Here is a 22226-nt window from a genome sequence, read left to right on the forward strand (position 1 = left end):
TCTTCCCTCCAAAATAATCAAGGATGATGCCACTGGTAGTTTAAATGCTTTCTTTTTCTTTAAAAGATGTAACAAGTTTTGCATCCTCAAGAATTCATCTGTAACTTAAGAGAATTGTTTTCTCTAAAAGTATCAATGAAAAAATCCATCTACAACAATATGCATAAAGAGTGAATGTTTCATTGGCAACTGGTTTATATATTTTTATGTTGCGAACCACCCTGAGATCTACAGATGACAGGCGGTATAGAAATTTTGATAATAATTAACAACAAGAAGTGAAACTTTTGATGTTTATTGGAAAGGGGGCGGACGGACCGTTTTCTAGCATATGTTACATTGCCTGGGGCCAAGATAATGTGAACAATGTAACACATGGCAATTACGGTACCACATTTTCCCGTATGCAATACTAGGTTTTCCCCCTAAAAACAATGTCCAAAATTTGGGGGTGTCTTATACACAGAGAGATCTTCCCCCTTTTCTTAAATTGGAGTCCCCAAAAATAGGGGGTGTCTTATACATGGGGGCATCTTTTAGACAGAAAAATATGGCAATTGGTAGGCACCCACAAATAAATGCCTCCAAAGCACTTTACTGTGCATTCATAAGGTGCAGGTCAGCATCAGGTCCATGTGGCAAATATACGGTCTCAATCCCATGTCTGCTGAGATAAAGGGAGGTGCAAGGGATAGGGGGCATTCAAAAAGGAGACTCCATAAACAGAACATCCCCTCTGCCAGCTGATTCCCTTCCCACTAAGTCTGTCTTACTCATGCCTCATTTTGGAGCCTCTCCTGCCACAGGGGATATTTGCAGGGGGGAAGCTGCAGTTAGGAAAAGGGTTAAGCACCTACTCCTGTCTAGTAATTATCCTATGCAAATGTCCCGAGTCACGGCATTAGTAGTACAAGGGAACCGTGGAATTGGGAACCCATGTTTGGCCCAACATGTCCAGCTTTATCAGTCAATATTTCTGAAAAAATGAGAAACGGCAAATACTTACAACCAGTACAACAACATCAGCAGGAAGGGGCAGATGATGACAGCTTGGAGAACTTGCCAGTCCCGGCAGAGGGCGGCCAAACCCGGCATGAGGAACTGCCCTGACATTGCTACAAAACTCGCCACCATCGTTATCATGAAACGGTGACCAGGAGGACAGAGTTCTATTCCTGAAAAAAAATTAAAAAGAGGTGAGAGTGAAAAAAGAAATGATGAAAGGGGAAAGGATTCAAGCAAGTTCTATTTGGAAATGCTGTTCTTGGTTGCTTATGAAACTTCAGATGATAATAATAATAATAATCCTGTAGATTATTTAATAGGGCACACACCTTGTAAGACATTAGAAAAATATATATATTATTCCACAGGCATGGTTCAAAATAGTGATGCCATACCATTGCCATGTCTTCATTAACAACACGTCACTATTTCATTAGTTCTCACCTAACAGTCATATACTTAAATATACCGCATTTGCCCAAAAATAAGCCGCACCTGAATATAGAAGAAGAGTTTGGATTTGATATCCTACTTTATCACTACCCTCACAATCTCCTTTCCCTTCCTCCCCCACACTGTCTCTCTTTTATATGCCTTTAAAATTTGAGGGGGGGGGGGAAGAGAAAATAAAAATACCCAAATATAAGCCACTCCATTCCTTGCTGCTCCTGGCTGTATACTTGGGGGGGGGAGCTGTGCTCCATTGCCAGAGGCCTTTCCCCTCCCTTGCTCTCTCCCTTCCAGGCCTTGGAGGAGAGGACGGGGGACTACGCATGGGGCAGGTGCCACTTTGCAGTGCTCCTGGCACTGTTTGCCCCATGTTCCTGGCTGCATACTGTAAGGTCGCACTTTATCTTTTCACGGTTGGAATCTGGGGAAAAGGCGAGGTTTATATCCAGGCCAATATGGTACGTCCACTGTGTGAGAAGGGTTTTTCATTTTCTCCACAAACCACAGAACAGAACCTAAAATTAGGAAGATTACAACACCTGAGGGGCTAGCATGGTGCCTAGTTTCTCAGCAATTAAAACAGAAGAGGGAATAACTTAAACCTACTTGTGTTTAATGTGGTTCCATTATTCACTGCAAATAAATGAAATAGACGGGGGCTCCAACCCAATGGAAGCAAGTCATGACTAAATGCTACTGTATACTGTTTGACCCTCTGGTTCAACCACATTGAACAGAATGGGACTTAGCTGAGTAGATACATATGGGATTGCACTGTAAATCCCATCAAAACCAGTTAGATGCAACAAGTAACTCATTGTTTTCAATGGGGCTTAGGTTATGACTAACTATATCTGTATCCAATTGCACTAGAACCAGAGGCAAACAAATTATTTCTTTGCTTGTAGCCATCACAGATTATGAAAGTTCGCTTTAAACTGCAAAATATCCATTTGAACACAATGAGGTCACAATAAAGTCCTTGATGACCTGTTCCACTGACACAGTGAATGGCTGAACTAGATTAAAATTGGTTTATTTACAAGGCAGTTCTAAAACCAGGTCACAGACACAAATCCAGACAGTTGCTCTGGATGTTATCAGTCAAGCTGCATTATTATTTCCCTGTAATGAGCACAACTTTTGAGTCAGCTTTCTGCATTTATCCCTGGCAAAATTTAAGCAGAAGACATACTCATGAAGTCCCCTCTGTTGCCAGCAGGACCCAAAAGAGAACCAGAGCAGTGCAATAGACAAAGCAGAATACTCCCTAAGGGAGCTTGTGGAAAAGATCACTCGCAGATGCCACAGTGACACCCATTTTTCACAATCTTCTCTTAAAGTTTCTCCACTTTTTAAGTGGTGGTGATGACCACCATATCTTCTCCACCTTTGATCACCAAAATACCTCCCAAAAATCACAGGGGAGCCAGCCAGTCAAATCCCTCCCCCTAGAGAGAGAATTTCAATTGCCAAGAGAGAAGAATGAAAGTGACATAAGAACAAGTCATTTGGGAGGGCAGAGGTAATTGTTCAGGGGGTAGGTGGGAGTTTGATTCAATGGTTTGGAGGCAGCTCTTGCCCTATGCTCCTACCTGCGTGCAGGGGAGTTCGATTCCTCCCTGTCACTTGCTGTATCTCTACCACTATCACCTCCAGGGGGGCTATTGGGTCCACCAGGTTTCTCTTCAAATTGTGGCCATTATGAAATGTGCTGCATCTGTTGCCCCCATGGCACGTATTGGAATGAAAAGTTAACATTGAAAATACACCGTGGCACACTCACATTACATCTCCAGGTGCACACATAAAATGCTTTATATGGGCATAACTTTAAAAGTGCACCTGTAAAACAGACTTGCCTGCAGAACTACCTTGCCAAATAAATCTACAGAAGTTACTAGTCCATGGCATTCCCCCCCCCCCCAAGGCCAGTTGCCTGGCGCACGAATTCAACTTCTTTGTGTCACAACATTCAGAATGTTTTCTTGCCTCATTGCAAGCAGGTGTTTACAAGCCCCCAAACCAAACACTAAACATCCTGCTAATGCTCCCAGTTTCTGTTTCAGCAGGACCTTAGTTATTAGGGCAAAAATGTTGTTAGAAAGCGGCATGTGTAATTTAGTCATAACCGAACATGGTTACCTAACATAACCTAACATGGGGACGCAGGTGGCGCTGTGGGTTAAACCACAGAGCCTAGGGCTTGCTGATCAGAAGGTCGGCGGATTGAATCCCTGCGACGGGGCGAGCTCCCGTTGCTCGGTCCCAGCTCCTGCCAACCTAGCAATTCGAAAGCACGACAAAGTGCAAGTAGATAAATAGGTACCGCTACAGCGGGAAGGTAAACGGTTTTTCCGTGTGCTGCTCTGGTTCGCCAGAAGCGGCTTTGTCATGCTGGCCACATGACCTGGAAGCTGTACGTCGGCTCCCTCGGCCAATAATGCGAGAGTCGGTCACGACTGGACCTAATGGTCAGGGGGTCCCTTTACCTTTAACATGGTGGAAGAAGCAGAGGTCGCACAAGCTATGAAATCTGCATGGCAATTTAGTGTTCCTTCAACAATAAGTGCCACTCCCCATCAGTCCTCCTCTGTGTATTTCACTTACTGTCACTTTCTGCTCCAGCGAGTTGCACACGGAAAGAAAAGAGAAAGTGACGCATATATGCCTTCAGCCAGATGGCATGCTTTTCACCACCACCATCAACCTGTTTCAGGTCTGTTAAGCATTTCCAAACTATCCTTGAATGAGACTGTGGAGCAGAGATTGCCTCTCGCCTGCTGGTGGGGCTATTAAAAAAAAATTGTGACAGCTAGTGTCTCCGGGCATCAAGTCTATTCAAGAAGCAAGTGCACTTACGGGATAAGTTTTAATAGGTTTCTGGCTCAAACTCCCCCAATAGGATTACTAATTTGCTGGCATAAGACAAGAGGTGATGATTCTGCTGTAAAATATTCAGCCTGCAACCCGATGCCCACCATACGTTGTCAGATTCCATCAGCCCTGATTCCCTTGCCCATGCAGACCGAGGCTGGTGACAGTTTCAGGGCAACAATATCTGAAGGCTACTAAGTTAGAGAAGGCTGAAGTAAGGCTTATTGAATCGTAGAATTGCTGAGTTGGGAAAGGATCCCGAGGGCCATCTAGTCCAACCCCTTGCAATGCAAGAATCTCAACATGCAGTTCCCCATCCAATTTGAAACCATACCGGACCCTGCTTAGCTTTGCAAATGTGCTAGCAGTTTCATCACAGATGCTCTATCACTGAGCTATGGCCCTTCCCCAAATGACAATGGAGATCAATACCATTTTGGTAATTTACTGACAAGCCTATGGACTGTGATTTTCACAATACGTCATTGGTACAGCTGACTAATTTCCCCATAAAATTTTGTCACCTAAAAGGGCCCTTCCACGTGGCCTGGCCTAGGACCCATCATTTTTTCAATATATGGTGTTTGTTTTGATCATAATGCTGATGCAGAGGTGGGGAAAAATCATTAAGTGATCCTCCACAACCCTCAGCAATTTTTAAGAGGGGGGGGGGATAATGTTTCTCTATTCTGATGTGCATCCACAGACAATAAACATACAGCTATACACGATAGTAAAGATACATAACAAGGATATTGTCATGGGTAATACCAGCTGCATTGGAGGGGGTGAAGGTAATCTGTAATCAAAGGAATGGAATGGAGGTTTAAGTTTTCCCCACTTACATCCCTTCCCATTAAATCCTCCCCCCCCAACTCCTTCACCTATATCTGCTATTTGACACATGGGGTAAAAATGGAGGAACCTCTACAAGGAAGGGAAGGCAACCCCGCCCCCGCCCCCACTATTCCAGCACAGACTAGTTTTGAAATGTATGAAAGAAATTGGCTGGTATTCATCAATTTCCTTAAAAACGAGCTAGCTGACAGTGGTAATGTGTTTTCTTTAGCAAATGCTACCCCCCCCAAAAAAAACATTGTAAATAGTGCAAAACACTGCCAATAAGAAATGAATAATAGAAATGGAAAGATCGAAATTATTCAGCTCCATGTCTTGTGTTCTGAAAATGCTATCAGAAGCCGTATCTGATCATATGGAATGAATAACTGGGGTGACTTCAAAGCCAGACTTGCTTCACATATCAAGGCATTGTGCTTGAGCTGAAGAGACTGATCCACTCCTGTGCAGTTGATGGCATCAAGCTGTCTAGATGAATTACTAAATGCTCATTTAAGCATACGCGGCTCAAGATGAGTCCACATTTGACCACCTTGCAGGTGCAATTATTTCTTCAGAAGGTCCTTGAATGTGTCAGAATAAGTGTGTGCTGAAAAGGCAAGAGAATACTGGGATCCTGACAGCATAAATATTGCCTGTTGCCTTCTGTGTGCACTCACCTTTGTTCTGCCACTGTCAGATTGCGTCAATGCTAATAGGTGAAGACAAAAATGCTGCAGCGCAGCAGTGCAGAGTTAAGAACAGGCATAGGCAAACTTCGGCCCTCCAGATGTTTGGGACTACAATTCCCATCATCCCTGGCCACTGGTTCTGTTAGCTAGAGATGATGGGAATTGTAGTCCCAAACATCTGGTGGGCTGGAGTTTGCCTATGCCTGGTTAAGAACATAAGAAGGACCCAGCTGGATCAGATCAAAAGCCTATCTAATCCAGCATTTTTTTCTCACGACAGACAAGCAGATGCTGATGGGAAGTCCACAAGCAGGACAAGAGTGCAACGGAGATCTCCCCACTGAAGTTCCCAAGAAACTGGTATTCAGAAGCCACATAATATAGCCACCATCTCTAGTAACCGACAGACTTATCCTTCAGTTCATAATGAAGTATTTGTACACCAGTAGGTTAAAGACTTGTGGCACTAGAAACCCCCCTGCAATGCAGTAATCTCTTCCCAACATGGGGCTCAAACTCATGAGATTAAGAGTCTCATGCTCTACCAGCTGAGCTATCTTGTTTTTGATCATGCAAAAGTCTTTTATAGTTCTTCCTGTCTAGAACTACCTAATAGTCAATCTGGGTGGTTGGGGCTAGAGCCTGAAAATACTTCACTGACAGGAAGCGGCTCCAAACAGTTGGATGAGTTGCTCACCACATGTGAGCCTAAGGTTCCTGGTTTTCCAAGCTCCAGTGACTCTTGACAGGAAATAATGTTTGCTAATACCTGGGCAGCAATGGCAATAGCAACTCTGCCATGGTTTCAAAATGGGCCATGCTCTTGTGGGTTTGATTGTCTGCAAGTAGCCTTTGCTGTGCAAATGACACGGGGAGTCCACGAAATTGGAAAGAAAATAAGTAAATAATGTGGGAGGGTGCTGGCTGCTTCCCAACACTGAACTACACAAGCTACCCAAGTAGCAACAAGCTCTATGCAGATGTTCAAGGAACCTGTGGATTCGCTTTTTTTAAAGGAACCTGTGGGGGCATCAAGAGGAGTTCATGCCATCTCCACCTGCTGCAACCCCAGTCTTCCCACATTGAGTAGAAAGGTCTGAAGGGAACCTTCCCTTACATCTGGAAAGGGTCATCTTGTGGAGTTTCTGGCTGCAGGGAGGCTTCCAAGAGCATTCAGCAAAGCGTACTTAGAAGCCGTCTTCAATGCATGGAGGTTGAGGGTGGGCTCAGGGTTGGTGGGGGCATGACTGTTACTACTGCACATGGTTCCCTTCCATATTCTAGGAGTGAAATAACAGGACAGTAGGAAAGATGTCATAATCACAACCATAAAGGGTAAAGGTAAAGGAACCCCTGACCATTAGGTCCAGTCACAGACGACTCTGTGGTTGCGGCGCTCATCTCGCTTTACTGGCCGAGGGAGCCGGCGTTTGTCCGCAGACATCTTCTGGGTCATGTGGCCAGCATGACAAAGCTGCTTCTGGCGAACCAGAGCAGCACACAGAAACACCGCTTACCTTCCCGTTGGAGCAGTACCTATTTATCCACTTGCACTTTGACATGCTTTTGAACAGCTAGGTTGGCAGGAGCTGGGACCGAATAACGGGGGCTCACCCTGTCATGAGGATTCGAACTGCCGACCTTCTGATTGGCAAGCCCTAGGCTCAGTGGTTTAGACCACAGCACCACCCGCGTCCCTAAAATATTGTTTACACAACCAATTATCCCAAGTCACTAGCTCCATTATCTTTCTCAATATAATTTGTTTATGCATTCACAGAGTGTTGATCAGAAGAGAGCTGAAAGCAATAGGAGCATTCAGGATAATTACAGTCCCTTGATTTGCCTCTTGTTTTGTCTCGGCAAAACTAGCCCTGGAAACAGCAGAATCATTTTCCCAGGGATGCAGAGTTGGGGCATCTGAGAATGGAATATATAGTGATTTGCAAAATGCTCCCTATAGGTCATAATGCTTTGCTTGCTGTGGTCTTTGCAGCAGCTCCCAGTGCCAAAATCACTGTTCTGTTTAAAGCGACAACTTCCCATTTATCTTCTTCCCCAGATAAATGTAGCTACAGGTTGGGCATATTCAAGGCTTCGCTAACTATAACCTATCTCAGCAAATTCCCCATAATCCTTTGCAGTAGTTATGTTGTAAAAAGGGCTTTATTAAAGGTAGCATATTTCATAAGTCCTGCCTATGAAAAGAAGGAGACAGAAGACATTCAATTATAATTTAACTTTCTCATAAAAGTGATGACAACTGTCTTTGCAAATAATATAGGTCCATAATATAAGGAATTCTTAGGTGAGGCCTGAGCTCCAAGGGAAAGTGAACTTCCCATTAATCCAATTATATACACACATGCATTGGTTCTGAACAAGCTGATGGACATCTTATGGATTATATACTGCTCTACTTGTTACAGTGTTTGCTATTACTAAAGGAAAAAGAGGGTATCCTTTCCCACTTACACCCACCTTTTTACTTTCCTAAATATATCTCTTGTGGACTTTATAAATCATCATGTAGGCTTCTTCTGTGTCTTTAATCTGCCTCTCCTCTGGCCTGTGACAGACCTAGTTCACGTTGAGATGGTAAGCAAGTGCCTGGGGCCTGAACCGCTTTGGGCTGCAGGTAAGAACTTGCATAGAATAATTTTTTCTCCATAAAAATAGGGGGAAATATATACATCCACATAGAAAACTTGCTGTCTGGAAGAAGAATTGCAGCCTAACCACCTTACTGACATCTGAATGCAGAGATTTATTTAACTTTAAGGAAAGCTCTCTCTACAGCAAAGTTTGACCATCCCTCTCGACATACACACTGCAAATGCTTTGGGGAGGGGGAAAGAGGCTACAAAAAATCCCGACATAACTGATGGTGGATAGGTTTCCAGATTCAATCTGTCAGTCACACATACAGAGCTCAGGCTACATGTGGCACTTTGAAGGAGAAAATGCCAGCAAACTAGAAATATTGGGCTGCAGTAAATGCCAGCCGTGTTCAGAGTCAACCAATTGAAACTAATAACATGACTAAGTTGGGCTCATTATTTTCATTGGGTCTAGCCTGCATAAAACTTAAGTCAGATATAACCTATGCTCTCTAGCGACTTCTGGAGGTAACTCTGAAAGCATCCGCAGAGAGCCAGCTCCAACTCTTTGTGTAACAAGACAGCTCGAACACTCCCCACCCTCTGGCTCCTTCCTCGCCCACACCTTCATTTGGAATGTCCTCGCCATTCCCCTTCTTGCCCTTTGCATTCTTAACAAAGTATTAAGTAGTGTGCAGGTGATGTCTTCCTTAGATTAGTCACCTAAGGGAATATGAGCGACAGTGGGTTAATTCCTCAAGCTTAGTGCCCAGGGGTTTTTGATCAGCTGCACTGCAGCATATCCTATGTGGATCCAGTGCTTAAGCCATCAAGCCAAAGTGGATTTCCAGACCCCCCCTTCCCCCTCCCGTTGTAGAAAAGTCAGTAGATAACAAATGGACATCACAATCCCTATCCAACTCCCTCTGACTATAGCTGCTCTTCTGACAGAAAAAGTCTGTACTGTAGTGGCTGTATCAGCACAGAATCATTGAATTGTAGTTGCAAGGGACCCTGAGGGGGAAGGGGTCCAACCTAGTTCAACACCCTACAGTGCAGGAATATGCTGCTGTCCCATCTGGGGATCAAACCTGCATATTTTGTGTTATCAGCACCATACTCTAACCCAGGCATAGGCAACCTTGGCTCTCCAGATGTTTTGGAACTACAACTCCCATGATCCCTGACCACCTGCCCTGTTAGCTAGATCATGGGAGTTGTAGTTCCAAAACATCTGCAGAGCCAAGGTTGCCTATGCATGCTCTAACCAATTTAGCTACCACATGGGATTGATGGTCAAAACACAGGTGTCTCCTTCTGTGCTTCAGGAGGAGCATGTTCCTTCCTTTACTTTCCTCATTTTTGTAAGGATTTGATTAGGAGGCTCAGGGTGGGCTCTTCCCTTCAGCTTTTCCATAATATCTGGATTTAGCCTGTGCAAACAGCCCCTCAATTTTTGCACCGGTTCACAGTAACTGCACCCTTGTTAACAAGCTCATAAGAATTAGTAGTTCTATAAAACACACACACACAGTCTGCCCAGGTGTCCCAATGTCAGTCATTTGGGGCTTGCTTTTGACCTGAAGTAGTTTCTGTTAGCAAAATTTTGAGAATCTCTAAGCTAGCTTCACCACTGCTCTAAAAAACCCCTCACTGTTAAACAGTCACAACAACTAGCCTTGGAAAAGGCACTGCACTCAGAATGTTATTCCTCCACTTGGGTTTCTGACTATCCTTCATTTACAGGACCCTTTCTTATTGTACAAACAAATGCAATAAATAAACTCAAAGAATATGGGGACATTTGTTTCTTATCCATATCAGCTCAATCCTAGGTATGCTTATTCAGAAGTAAAGTCCAATGAAATGAGTTCAATGAAACTTATTTCCAAGCAAGCATATATTGGATCATAGTCTCAATTGCACAGGTAGGCTATAATTTCACCAGAGTATCTTCTTAAAAAGAAAGAAAAGAAAGGATTGCTATATCAAGTTAGCTAAGCACCCAGAGCTGGGAATGTTTTGCAGATCAGGTAACTAAGGAATGTACGGAAGGAAAACTCAGTGTCTCCACAAATAGAGATGTGATGTTCCATGCATATTAATAAACCTTGATGAGAAACAAAGCCATCTGTTTCAGCTTCTATTCTAAATCCAGTTTAGTTTTGATTCCTCACCCATCTGTGAAGGATTCCTCTTCCTCCACAGTCATCTTCACAAAATGCTCTAAAACAAATATCCTGCTGTTGAACACTCATTTAGGTTCTCAAGTTATGTGAGAGGGGGACCCTCATCCCGTGGGCTGAACGTCCCTGTGGTCTTTACATAGGAATTAAGATCCTATACCAGGGTGGTCCAACTTTTCATACCAAGTGGGCTGCAAGAGTACTTTGACACAGAACCCATGGGCCACACACTGCCTTGTCATGCAGGGGGTTAGGGAGCAAGGGCAAAATTTGATACCCCCCTCCAGCCCTCACACTGCCTTCCTAAAGCTGGCAAAGTGAGGCACTAGGCTTTGGAAAGGAGGTGCAAGGCTCTGGCAGGGTCCTAGAGCCCTTCCACCTCTTTCCCAAAGCTGGGAAAGCCCTAACTACTGGTAGGTTTTGGGAAGGAGGTGGGAGGACTCTCATAATGTCAGAGCATTATGTCTCATTCCCAAAGCCTTGCTTACCCGGCTTTGGGAAGGCAGTGAGAGGGCGGGGGGGATCAGATGTTGCCAAAGGCCACCAAAAACGCATTGAGGGTTGCATGTGCCCCTCAGGCTGCATGTTGGACCACATTGCCCTATACACTGTTGACACTGAATGCTAACACTGATCTGCACTGGAAACAATGACCGTTTCTCTCTCGTGTGCACACAGCTATAAGAGTGCAGAGAATTCTAATTCAGAAAGGGACTAACCAGCCGACAGAATTTTAGCACACCCACAAACTGCAATTCCCCTAGTTTCTTGCGGAGAAGATATGAGCACAGGTGCAACCTTTTGAGGATACCCCAGTGGCTTGAAAGGCAAGAGAATCATCTCTGCTCTGTGTGGTGAAGTGCTTATGACGTCCATGCCTCCTTGCTGTTGGAGCCTATGTAGCCCAGGAAGACAATAAAGGACTTAGTTTATTTGTGAGGGGAAGCAGCATTAAGAAGTGGCATTTGGGTCGTGACTAATTCATATTGTTAGATCCTCTGGATGAAAACAAAAATTGGAAATCAGTGGTGTGAAAGGCACAAGCAGAGATTATGATTTTAGAAGTATTGTACCTGCCTCTTTATTTCTGCATTTATTATAATATAAATAGTAGTTTATCAGAGAGCATCTGTTGCATTAGTTGTGGTTTGAGTATGAGCAGAATTTATTCAGAATCTTCTCAAATGTTTCTGTTTTAATCACACACACATACATCCCTCCATTCACCCTGAAAATGACAATTTTGCCCCTACTTTTGTTTTTCCCCCTAGAGCAGGCATGTCAAACCTGCGGCCCTCCAGATGTTTTGGTCTACAGCTCCCATGATCCCTAGCTAGCAGGACCAGTGGTTGGGGAAGATGGGAATTGTAGTCCAAAACATCTGGAGGGCCGCAGGTTTGACATGCCTGCCCTAGAAGAAAAGCTTTGTTACAATTGTCTCTAAAATGTTATAAGTTCTGATACTGTTTTAACTAAGCAACACTTTATAATATTGTTTTTCCTTTGGCCTGTGGCAGACAAACCTGAAGTAGCTTTTAAACATGGTTTCTTAGCTTGGCTTGCAGCCAAGATCCCCTGTTTATGAAATACATTGCTGCTAGAAGGGGAAAGATATACATGGAAGAAGAAGAAGAAAAACATACCAAATGATCTCTAGATGTAGGATATACAAAAGGACTTTGACTGAAACCTTGTCTGAGAAAACTGTGTTTTGTGATTGTTCCCCAATCAATTTGACTGCAGACTTCCCAAGATGGGAGCTGTCAGTTTATTCGCCTTCCACACCATCTGGTACAATTACGCTCAACCTGCTTCAGACTTCTCTAGGCTCTATTCCTGTATGCATGCTGACTCAAAACAGGAATGGGGAGCTCAGCTTGCAGCTGCTCGAATTCCTGGCAACAGAAGCTGGAAAAGCAGAAAGAAGCCTGATTGAGCTGTATCGATGAACAACAGCTCTAGGCGTTATTTGCAACAAGCGACCACTGCTGTGCTGCCCACTGTCATATTAAGTAAAAAAAAAAAAAACCACCCACTGCCAAGTTCCTTCCTTTTAAAAAGAGGTAAATATATCTGCAAGAACATGGACCTCACATCCAAAGAAATGTGAGGCATGCTAAAAGATAACACACAACCAATATGAGCATTTGACAGGGTTTTTTTTTTAAAAAAATCTTTATTCCTATCTGGAGAGATATGTCCACTCAGAAGTTATGTCCCATTAAGATCTGTCTTAATGCCAGATAAGAAGGTATAGAACTGTAGTCCATGCAGGCTGGCTCTACCATTAGGCAGGGTGAAGCAGCCACCCTCAAGTGCTATATATCCTGATGAGGCTCAGGGCGAGCCCCATTTCCTGCTCCACCTCAGGCAGAGAAATGCCTTGGGTCAGCATCTAGCCTTAAGAAACAGATATCTGAGTGTAGGGCAAACACTGTGCCAGGTACAAAGAAATATTAATGTGTATAAACTGCAGCCTTTTCACTTTAAAATACTTGTAAGCTGCAAACAGGAACAGATAGGCCCACACTTGTGAGAAAAACCAAGATATATAGAAGGAGGCACCTTATGTGCCTGAGGCAATGTGCATTTATTTGAAGCTTGTTGTCTCAATATGATTTATAAAACATCTCAAGAAGCAGTTCAATGCCACACACACACACACAGACACACACACACACACACAGCTTTGTAAAACAGCCTATAATTTTTTTCTGCAGGATATAAATCCATAAAATGAAGAGGTAAGATAATAGCAGTAAGAATAATATCCAGGTTTTGCAACAAGGAAAACACAAGAATTTTACTCAGAGAAGCAGCTTACAATATGGCATTGCCCTAGAGAAACTGTCCTATGAAAACCTACACTCCAAGAGCAGGTAAGTTGGAGGTGCTTCCCTAGTTCTGGAGAAGTTGGCACAAGGATGAAAGACAGAGAGTGCCTGGAGAGACTTAGCCAAATGCATGGAGGTGCTGAATGATAGAATCTTGTCCATAGTATAACAAGCTTTCTGCAGTATGTATTCTCTGCTTGGAACTTGTACATTCTCCATCTTAACCAGCCTACCTTCATGGGCATGCTGAGTCATAAGCTGAGTGTTGGCAGTTGAGGCATATTCAAACAAACAAATTACAACAACCTCACACCTCTGAATGAACAAAGCTGGCTCATGAAAACTGCTTCAACTGGATCTAAGATTACAATCGCTAGGCTAATACCCACCATAGTACAGATTTCAACACACCTCCTAAGGGGGAAAACCCACATTCATCTTTCTGAAAGCTTCTAATCCTCTCCAGAAACTGAGATCGCTCTTTTGTGTTCCCAAAACACCTGGTTTCCCATTACAAAATACAGATACCTTTAACCTAATTATAGGATCAAAGGTTGATATATTTGCTGACGGTCTATTTGCCTGGGAAAGTTGAAAGCTGAATAAGAGACAGCTAAACACTAGGAGTCTGATCCAACCCACCGCATAAGCTCACTTTCCCTCCACTTCCCCATCATTGTAGAAAGTGGAAGGATTCTGCAGGTTTCCCATATCCAGCTCACTCCCTATGATCAGCAAAGGAACATGAGCTCAGATCAATTAAAAAACTCTTACTAAATACAATGATCAGTGAAATCGTAACTTGGAAGAGATAATGTAATTCCAGCAGCACAGGACTAAAAAGGAGCAATAAACAAAAGCTTGGAAATCTTAGCTGACCTTCTAAAGCAGGCATCCCCAAACTGAGTCCCTCCAGATGTTTTGGCCTACAACTCCCATGATCCCTAGCTAACAGGACCAGTGGTCAGGGAAGATGGGAATTGTAGTCCAAAACATCTGGAGGGCCAAAGTTTGGGGATGCCTGTTCTAAAGAGACAGTGACATGCGTCTTGTGGATGTCCAATGGATGTCCAACAGAGAGGCCACCACCAAAAGTTGTCCAGTGCCAACTGCACCCTTTGTCAACATGGTACTCTCCACAGATTTTGGACTACAATTCCGATACGCCCCCTCCAACATACCCAGTGGTCAAGGATGATAGAAATTGTGGTACAAAAACACCTAAAAGGCACCAGGCTGGAGAAGGCTGGCCTTACCTCTAACAGAGATGTCGCATAATAGAATATCTGACCCAGGCCTCAATTAAGGAGTTGAGGCCATAGAGGAGCCAAACTGTTTAGGACCTTAAACGGTCAATTGGAATTTAGCCCAGAAATGAACTGGAAGTTCTCATGAACTGGTATATGTTCCCTGTAGATAGCCACACTTTCGCAATCTACACCAGTGAATACCCTAAGCTGTTTTAGCTCAGCTGGGGTTGCTCAGTTGGTAAAGCATGAGACTCTTAATCTCAAGGTTGTGGGTTCTAGGCCCATGTTGGGAAAAAGATTCCTGCATTGCAAGGGCCTGGACAGGATTACCACTACTGTGGTCCCTTCCAACACTACAGTTCTATCCCACGTAGAATGCACTAAGTAGTTGTTAAAACGTTGTCGGAGCCTGGGGCACAGTGATATGATATTTGTTAACCAGAAAAGGAGCACAGCTGAAACCGGGGTGGGGGTGGGGTGTGTCATGCCAAAGCTTCCACCTGATAGCCTTGATACAAAGCATTATCCAAGAGCACTGCGAAGCTGCAAGTCTTGCCCTTTAGCATGACCTCCTATAGAGCAGGTGAATCCTTAGCCTTCCATTGTAAGTTAACTCCATCTTATTTTGGTTGAATGTCAGTTCATCCTCTCCTGCTAACCTAGCAGTTTGAAAGCATGTCAAAGTGCAAGTAGATAAATAGGTCCCACTCCTGCAGGAAGGTAAACGGCGTTTCCGTGTGCTGCTCTGGTTTGCCAGAAGTGGCTTAGTCATGCTGGCCACATGACCCGGAAGCTGTACACTGGCTCCCTCGGCCAGTAAAGTGAGATGAGTGCCGCAACCCCAGCGTCGTCCACGACTGGACCTAATGGTCAGGGGTCCCTTTACCATTACCTTTTACAGTTCATCGTCTTCACCTGATCCATTATCAACCCCGGCAAGCTCTCAGAGATTTCATTACAAAACCTGGATCTGATGGAAAGGAGAAATTTAGCTGCATGTTATCAGTATACAGAGGAAACTTTACCCCATCTCTTTAGACAAACTTTCCCAGCAGCTTCATATGGCTATTATATAGCACTGGATTCCAGCGGAACCCATATAATAATTGACATGGAATCAGAAAGCAAAAGTCTCCGTTTAACATGCAAATGGACATAGAAACATAGGAAGCTGTCTTGTGTGTGTTTTATGTAAACAGCTTACTGTATATGTTTTGATGAATAAGTGGCATATAAATCCTAATAAAATAAAATAAAAAGTATACTGACTCCATTTAGCTGGGTATTGTCTACTCTGACAGGCAGAGACTCTCCAAGATTTCAGGCAAAAATCTTTCCTAATCCCACCTGGAGATGCAGGGGATCAAACCAGGGACCTTTTGCATGCAAAGCAGCAGCTTTACCACTGAGCTATGCGGAAGGTGTCCTCACAAAAGCAAGCATTATTGATCTTATGGATGGAAGCCACCACTAGCCAAGATGGGCATGGATCAAGGGATAGACACGATAGCGTAAAGCCTTGAGGCATTTAAGATACCTTATCAACAGCCAATACCTGAATCACCAAAGGAAAACACCTAAAGTCAGACAGAACAATGGCAGTGCTGATTCATGTGCAATAAACACCACACTAAATACTCAAGGGAGACCTCACTGATACATGCACTGTCTGAAGCACATATGGGTTCCTCATGCTCAGGTAAAAGGACACTTCATACATCTTAGCATCGTGGTCAGGGAGCAGTATTCAAGTGAAAGTCACAGAGGTTGGAGTTGTCCCTCAGCTTCCCAGCCCCCAGATGTCCAACTATTCAAGGAAGAGGACCTGGGATGCTAGAGAAGACAAAGGTTAGCCCCACAAGCAACCACATCAGCTGATCTTTGCCTCTCTTAACAACCAAGAACCAAACAGGATGTACTTTCCTTGGCAGCAAATCAAAGCCTGAAAGAAGCACAACCGTATCTGTCATTTTCCATTTACAATGGCTTCAGTTTCTATCTGGTCAGTTTAATAGCTTGCATTCTCCATTCAAGCCTGCTGGTTGTTTGTTTTTTAAAAAATGTTGGCCACTGAGTGAGATCCAGAAACTGCTGCCTGAATCATGGACTTCCTAGTGGTTTAGTACATGGGTAGTCTTTGTATTGAAATGTGACCAGATGCCAAACTGATCCTGCAATCCTCATCATCCCTCTTCACTGGCCGTCCTGATTGGGGCTGATGGAAGCTGCAGTACAACACCATATAGAAGAGAACAGACCCCCCATCTCCACTCTAAATTACTGTACAAGTTATACTACAACAGGACTCACCTTTTGGCTGGGCCCCCGACTTATAGCATACTTAGTTTAATGATTAACGCAGACTGCCACAACAGTCCACATCTTCTCGGTTTCTTTATATGCAACACAATCCAAAACGCTAGCACAGCTACACCACACTACTGCTACTTCCATGAAGAATTTACTTATTATCCCTGTTTTATCTGTCCCTGTACTCTCAGGTAAGTGTATATAGGATTGCAGCCTGAGGTACAAAAAGCTGAGGTCAGCTGGATGAAGAAAGAAGTCTTAAATTGATTCAGTCTTTGATTTTTTACAAGCACAACTTAAATGGCTCCAACAAATTAACAAGTTTCAATTATTGCTGGGAAAACAACTCTGAATTATATTCGGAACCACAAATCTTCCGGCATGTCGTCTATTTATTAATATTGTATTAAGAACCACTTAGGCACTGATTATAGGAAAGCCCCTATAATAATGCACAGGGCCTCAGGCAAGATTCAATTAAACACTAGTAAGGCTGCACTGGATAATCTCATGTGAATACTGTCTGCACAAAAAGGAAGCTTTTGTGGAATTGAAACGTTACTATAAATCTTTCCATATTTAATCCTTTTAACACCTGCTCACTAGTATTTGCAATGCCTCTTTACTGCTGCTGCTGGTGGTGGTGGTGCTCAAGTGCCTCTTCCTGTTCCTCCAACCATGGTACCAGATGATTGATGATCATGTAGCGAATGTTATGTCACAAAGCTGCTTGGCAAAGTTTGGTTCTGGGTTAACATCACTTAAGCAATTCAAACTGAGAGCAATGTTACCTGACCTGAACTGGATGTGTGACAAAGCAGCTTAGCCAATCAGAACTGACTATACGATGAAAGCTTAAGACGCTTAAGACCATTCAGAGTGAGGACAAAAAACACTGAGACTAGGAAAAGAGCTGCAAGCACTTTTGCCCTTGTTTGCGCACACACACACACACACACACACCCTTGCTGAAATAGGGACACTCTTCATGGAGGTGAAAATGTTTGTGAGATATGCTTTCTCCTTTTTTGGCTCAGCCTTACATACCAGCAATAATTGCCCTTTGTCCAAATGCCTCTGAGCAGCCTATAAAGAAAGAGGGGATTGCAAGTCCCAGCATAAATCAATTCAAGATTTGTTTCTCCAGCCATTGGCTGCTTCCCAGCTTGCCTGAGTGATGGCACTGGCCCTCCATTATTTAAAAACTTGGGGAAATAGGAGTGTGGGAACTTTGTTTACACAATTAAAGCCTTGTATTTATTCATTCATATTAGATTCATAGACTCTTGCCATCCCTGCCTCACACTGACATGGGAAAACAGCAAAATTAAATCGGAAATTCTGTTTGCTATGTCTTCTCCTTTACATTGCAACAATTATTGTTTTTTTTAAACCGAGATACCTTTGGCTGCTTAGTCCTTAAACTCTCGCCATGCAAATATATGTTTGCTCTATATTCAACGGATAACATTCAGTTATATATGTTTGCTCTATATTCAACGGATAACATTCAGTTATTGTGGTCACTTTGGCGAGGGTGGGAATCTTCTTACCTCTCTTTATTTTATTTATTTTTAAATATGGACAAGGAGAGAATAATGTTCCAGCTACAAGCAGTGGCAATAACTGAGCAAACATGTTTATTATTGCAATGTGCAGGTCTAACTTTGTTAGCTATGATAACGAATGTACAGATCTCGTCACTTGCTGATAATAAATCCTAACCCATATTTTTTTCTGAATATAAAGCACACCCACCCCAGAAAGGTTGACTTTTGGCACTAGATCAGGCATCCCCAAACTTCGGCCCTCCAGATGTTTTGGACTACAATTCCCATCATCCCTGACCACTGGTCCCGTTCCCAGGGATCATGGGAGTTGTAGGCCAAAACATCAGGAGGGCCACAGTTTGGGGATGCCTGCACTAGGTGAACAAACTTGGTTCAGTTTGCATTTTAATATGATCCTACCTAATTTGCCCCTCCCTAAACACACAAACTGATAATGCAAGCATCCTTTGAAATTTGCACCTATCCAAATTTTGTGATGCATTTCTCCATCAACAAAAAAATGTGTACATTATAGGGGAAAGTGCTCCTAAAATGCATTTATTCGTGAAATAAAATACAAAAGGGCATTGAATTAGGGAGATTTATTTACAAAAATGTATTTTTTTAAAAAAGGAAAAATGCATACTAAAAGGTTGAGGAATTTTCATGAGACCTTAAAAAAAAAGGAATCGTGGACTAATGCAGAAATGTGGTAAGCTGAATTTAAGATTGGAAAAGTTGAAAACCAAAATCGACAGATTCACCCATCCCTATGGGATACCTAATTATTTTCTGCATTTGTAGAATGCCTTTCAGGTCTGGATCTCAGATAAATACTATTTTATTATCCAGGCCTATTTAGCTGGCTTCATCACTGACACTTTTTGTTGGATTTTAAAAAATGTTTTAAGCACGCAAAATTTATTTTGAAACGACACTGAAAATCTAGGCAATGAAAAGCAAGAACACTGCAAAACAATAAATCACTAATTAAGGGGAAAGGGGAAAAGGAAACTCATTAATTATATTCCTTAATATATTGTGGGTGGGCTTGTAGGACAGCCTAAATGAGAAGCTAGCTAACCATTGAGAGTGTTTGAAATTTTTAAGCTATGAAGCTAAATTGCAATAAGGAAAAAGAAGAAGAAAAAGAATCTATCGCTGATTGGAAGCTGGACAAAACTTCCAAGTAGCAGGCTGGTTGAATCAACTGATTTTTAAACCATTTCATGATGGATCATAAAACTGACTTGAGCACAGATTACAGAAAGGCATGGTAAATTACACAAGCCCACTGCTGAACTAATTATGTCCAAGTTACATCCCAGTAAATGTTTAATTTTCTGAATCATGGTGAGCGTTTGCCAGTGTCCTAATTAAAAGATAATGTTCCTAACTACCCAACTTCCTCTGCTTGTTGGGGGGAAGGTAATGCAATAAGTAATGACTGAGATCTTCTGTTTTATACCTGCTGCAAATGCACTTTTAAAGTGTGGGGCTCAAATGACTCTCATGCAACGTTCATCTGAAGCAGAGCCAATGCTATTTTGCTTCTCCCCACTGAATTTAGTGTAATCCTGGAGAGTGCTTGGCATCACCTCTGTGGAGAACGGCTGACATACGTTACATTGAACCCACTCAAAATGATAGCTTATTAACATTCTATGGTCCTTCCCAGCAACTGGAGACCTATATTTAGACCATGGCAAACTACCCTACGAAGCACCAGCTACACTTCCTTTTGTGCATGCTTCTGTCTTAATATTCCGATAAATAATTCAGCTTGGTTCATAAACATTCTCGTCTCCTTCCGATATTGTCCTGACAGAAGACAGCAACATTTTGCTTATAGGGGGAAAACTGTACCTGAGAAATATTTTCAAGCTAGGCTCCTTCACCTCACCTGTTTAAACTCAGGGTGCAACTAATCACTCTGCTGCAAATTATAGTTGCGAATTACAGTGGTACCTCTGGTTAATTCGTTCTGGAGGTCCGTTCTTAACCTGAAACTGTTCTTAACCTGAGGTACCACTTTAGCTAATGGAGCCTCCCGCTGCTGCCATGCCTTGGTGCGATTTCTGTTCTCATCCTGAGGTAAAGTTCTTAACCCAAGGTACTACTTCCAGGTTAGCGGACTCTGTAACCTGAAGTGTTTGTAACACAAGGTGTCTGTAACCCGAGGTACCACTGTATAGGATGCAACTGGCATTTTGGCATATACTTGCAGGTGAGTTTGCAAGTGGGAGTTTATTGATATTTTTTAAATCCTTCTTTAAAAGATTTTCATTGCTTTAGAACTTGATCCCTCCCAATTATATATATATATAGTTGTTTTCCCCCAAAAGAACCAACATGTAGCTTATCTCTGCTCCATGCCTCCTCCTTTTTGATCCATTAGGAAATGAATTAGTACTACTGGTTGTAGCTCCCTGTTAAGAGTACACTGTGGCAAACTCAGAGCCAAAACCTGGCTATAGTAGAGGAAGGGACAGGGCTGTAGGGCTCAGCTGAGATGCAGAAACCTTGGGTTCCCCCTCTCCTTAAACTTTTCCAATTCCATCTGGTTGTTAAAAGAACTCTGGAACTAAAAATGAGTGCTTGAGCTTGCTTTTTTCCTCCTTCTTCCCAACTGCTTTTCCTTTTGTGACATGTCTTTTAGATTGCAATCCTTTGTTTTTTGGCTGAAAAGTATGGTAAAAATACTTTATATAAATGAACAAAGTGTAAAATGGCTCTGAACCACATGTCTACATATATTTAAAAGTTACAGACAAGCCAGAAGGATTCACAGCTGTCTTGGGTTCACACAGCAGCCATGAAAATGGTTGTTGCCTGACACCATTTTGCCTTTTCTAGTCCCAACAGATATGACAACCGTATGCCTTATGTCACTTTGGAAAAAGAGAGTGAAGAGCAGACAAACATATATTTATTGAGCACATGCATCTTTCAAGCAAAATTAATAATGTTTTTAATCATATTAACACCCAAAAGCAAAATTGGATTCTGTCAAGCTTTTCGTATGGGGTATAGTCCTAGCTCCTTATTTTGTGTTTAGTTCTTTAAATAAATTTATACATCGGTGTGGCTAACATACATCTGTACTGACTTCTGTTATCTCGGGTTTAATGTATGAAACTGGCTTTAGTAATTTAAACTGAACTTTATCACCACCTGAAGCTGTTCTGATTGTAACATAGCACATAAAAGTGTGGTTTGGGGGTTTTCCGCATTATATTTTAAACATATATAAATAAAAAAGGTTAGCAGAAAATAAAGCACTTGAAGGTTGCTCACAAAGTTCCTGCTACAACTGGACTGAAAGAAACTTATTTTCACAAATTTCCAACATTTACCAGGAACGGACGTTTTGCATGCCACAAGTTATAAAAAGTCAAAACACTCCTGACATTTCAAAGTGGCATTTCCTGGCATTTCCAGACATTAATCACCAGCATCTTTCCCCCTCCTCAAATGTTAAGATGTGCAAGAAAGCATACAAAGCAACAATTTACTGAAACAAGCCATCTTCAGAAGTACAGATGATTAGAATTTTCATGGTATTGGGGATGAGCTTCTGAGGGATAGATCCCAGCAGGAAAGCTTAGAAAGCATCAGAAAAGCAGGAATGGAAA

At 42.7% G+C, this 22226-nt stretch overlaps 1 protein-coding gene across 2 annotated transcripts in view; it reads right to left on the reverse strand.

Moving 5' to 3' along the window:
• The window catches only part of SLC22A23 (solute carrier family 22 member 23), an 88870-nt gene that overhangs the window by 25595 nt on the left and 41049 nt on the right, over window positions 1-22226 (reverse strand). For both annotated transcript variants that reach the window (XM_035126384.3, XM_035126383.3), the window contains exon 4: window positions 1007-1175. In XM_035126384.3, the coding sequence (XP_034982275.1) occupies window positions 1007-1175 (169 nt within the window). The remainder of the gene's footprint in view (window positions 1-1006; window positions 1176-22226) is intronic.

Source organism: Zootoca vivipara, chromosome 8 (genome assembly GCF_965207765.1).
Source record: "Zootoca vivipara chromosome 8, rZooViv2.hap1.1, whole genome shotgun sequence".
NCBI lineage: Eukaryota > Metazoa > Chordata > Lepidosauria > Squamata > Lacertidae > Zootoca > Zootoca vivipara.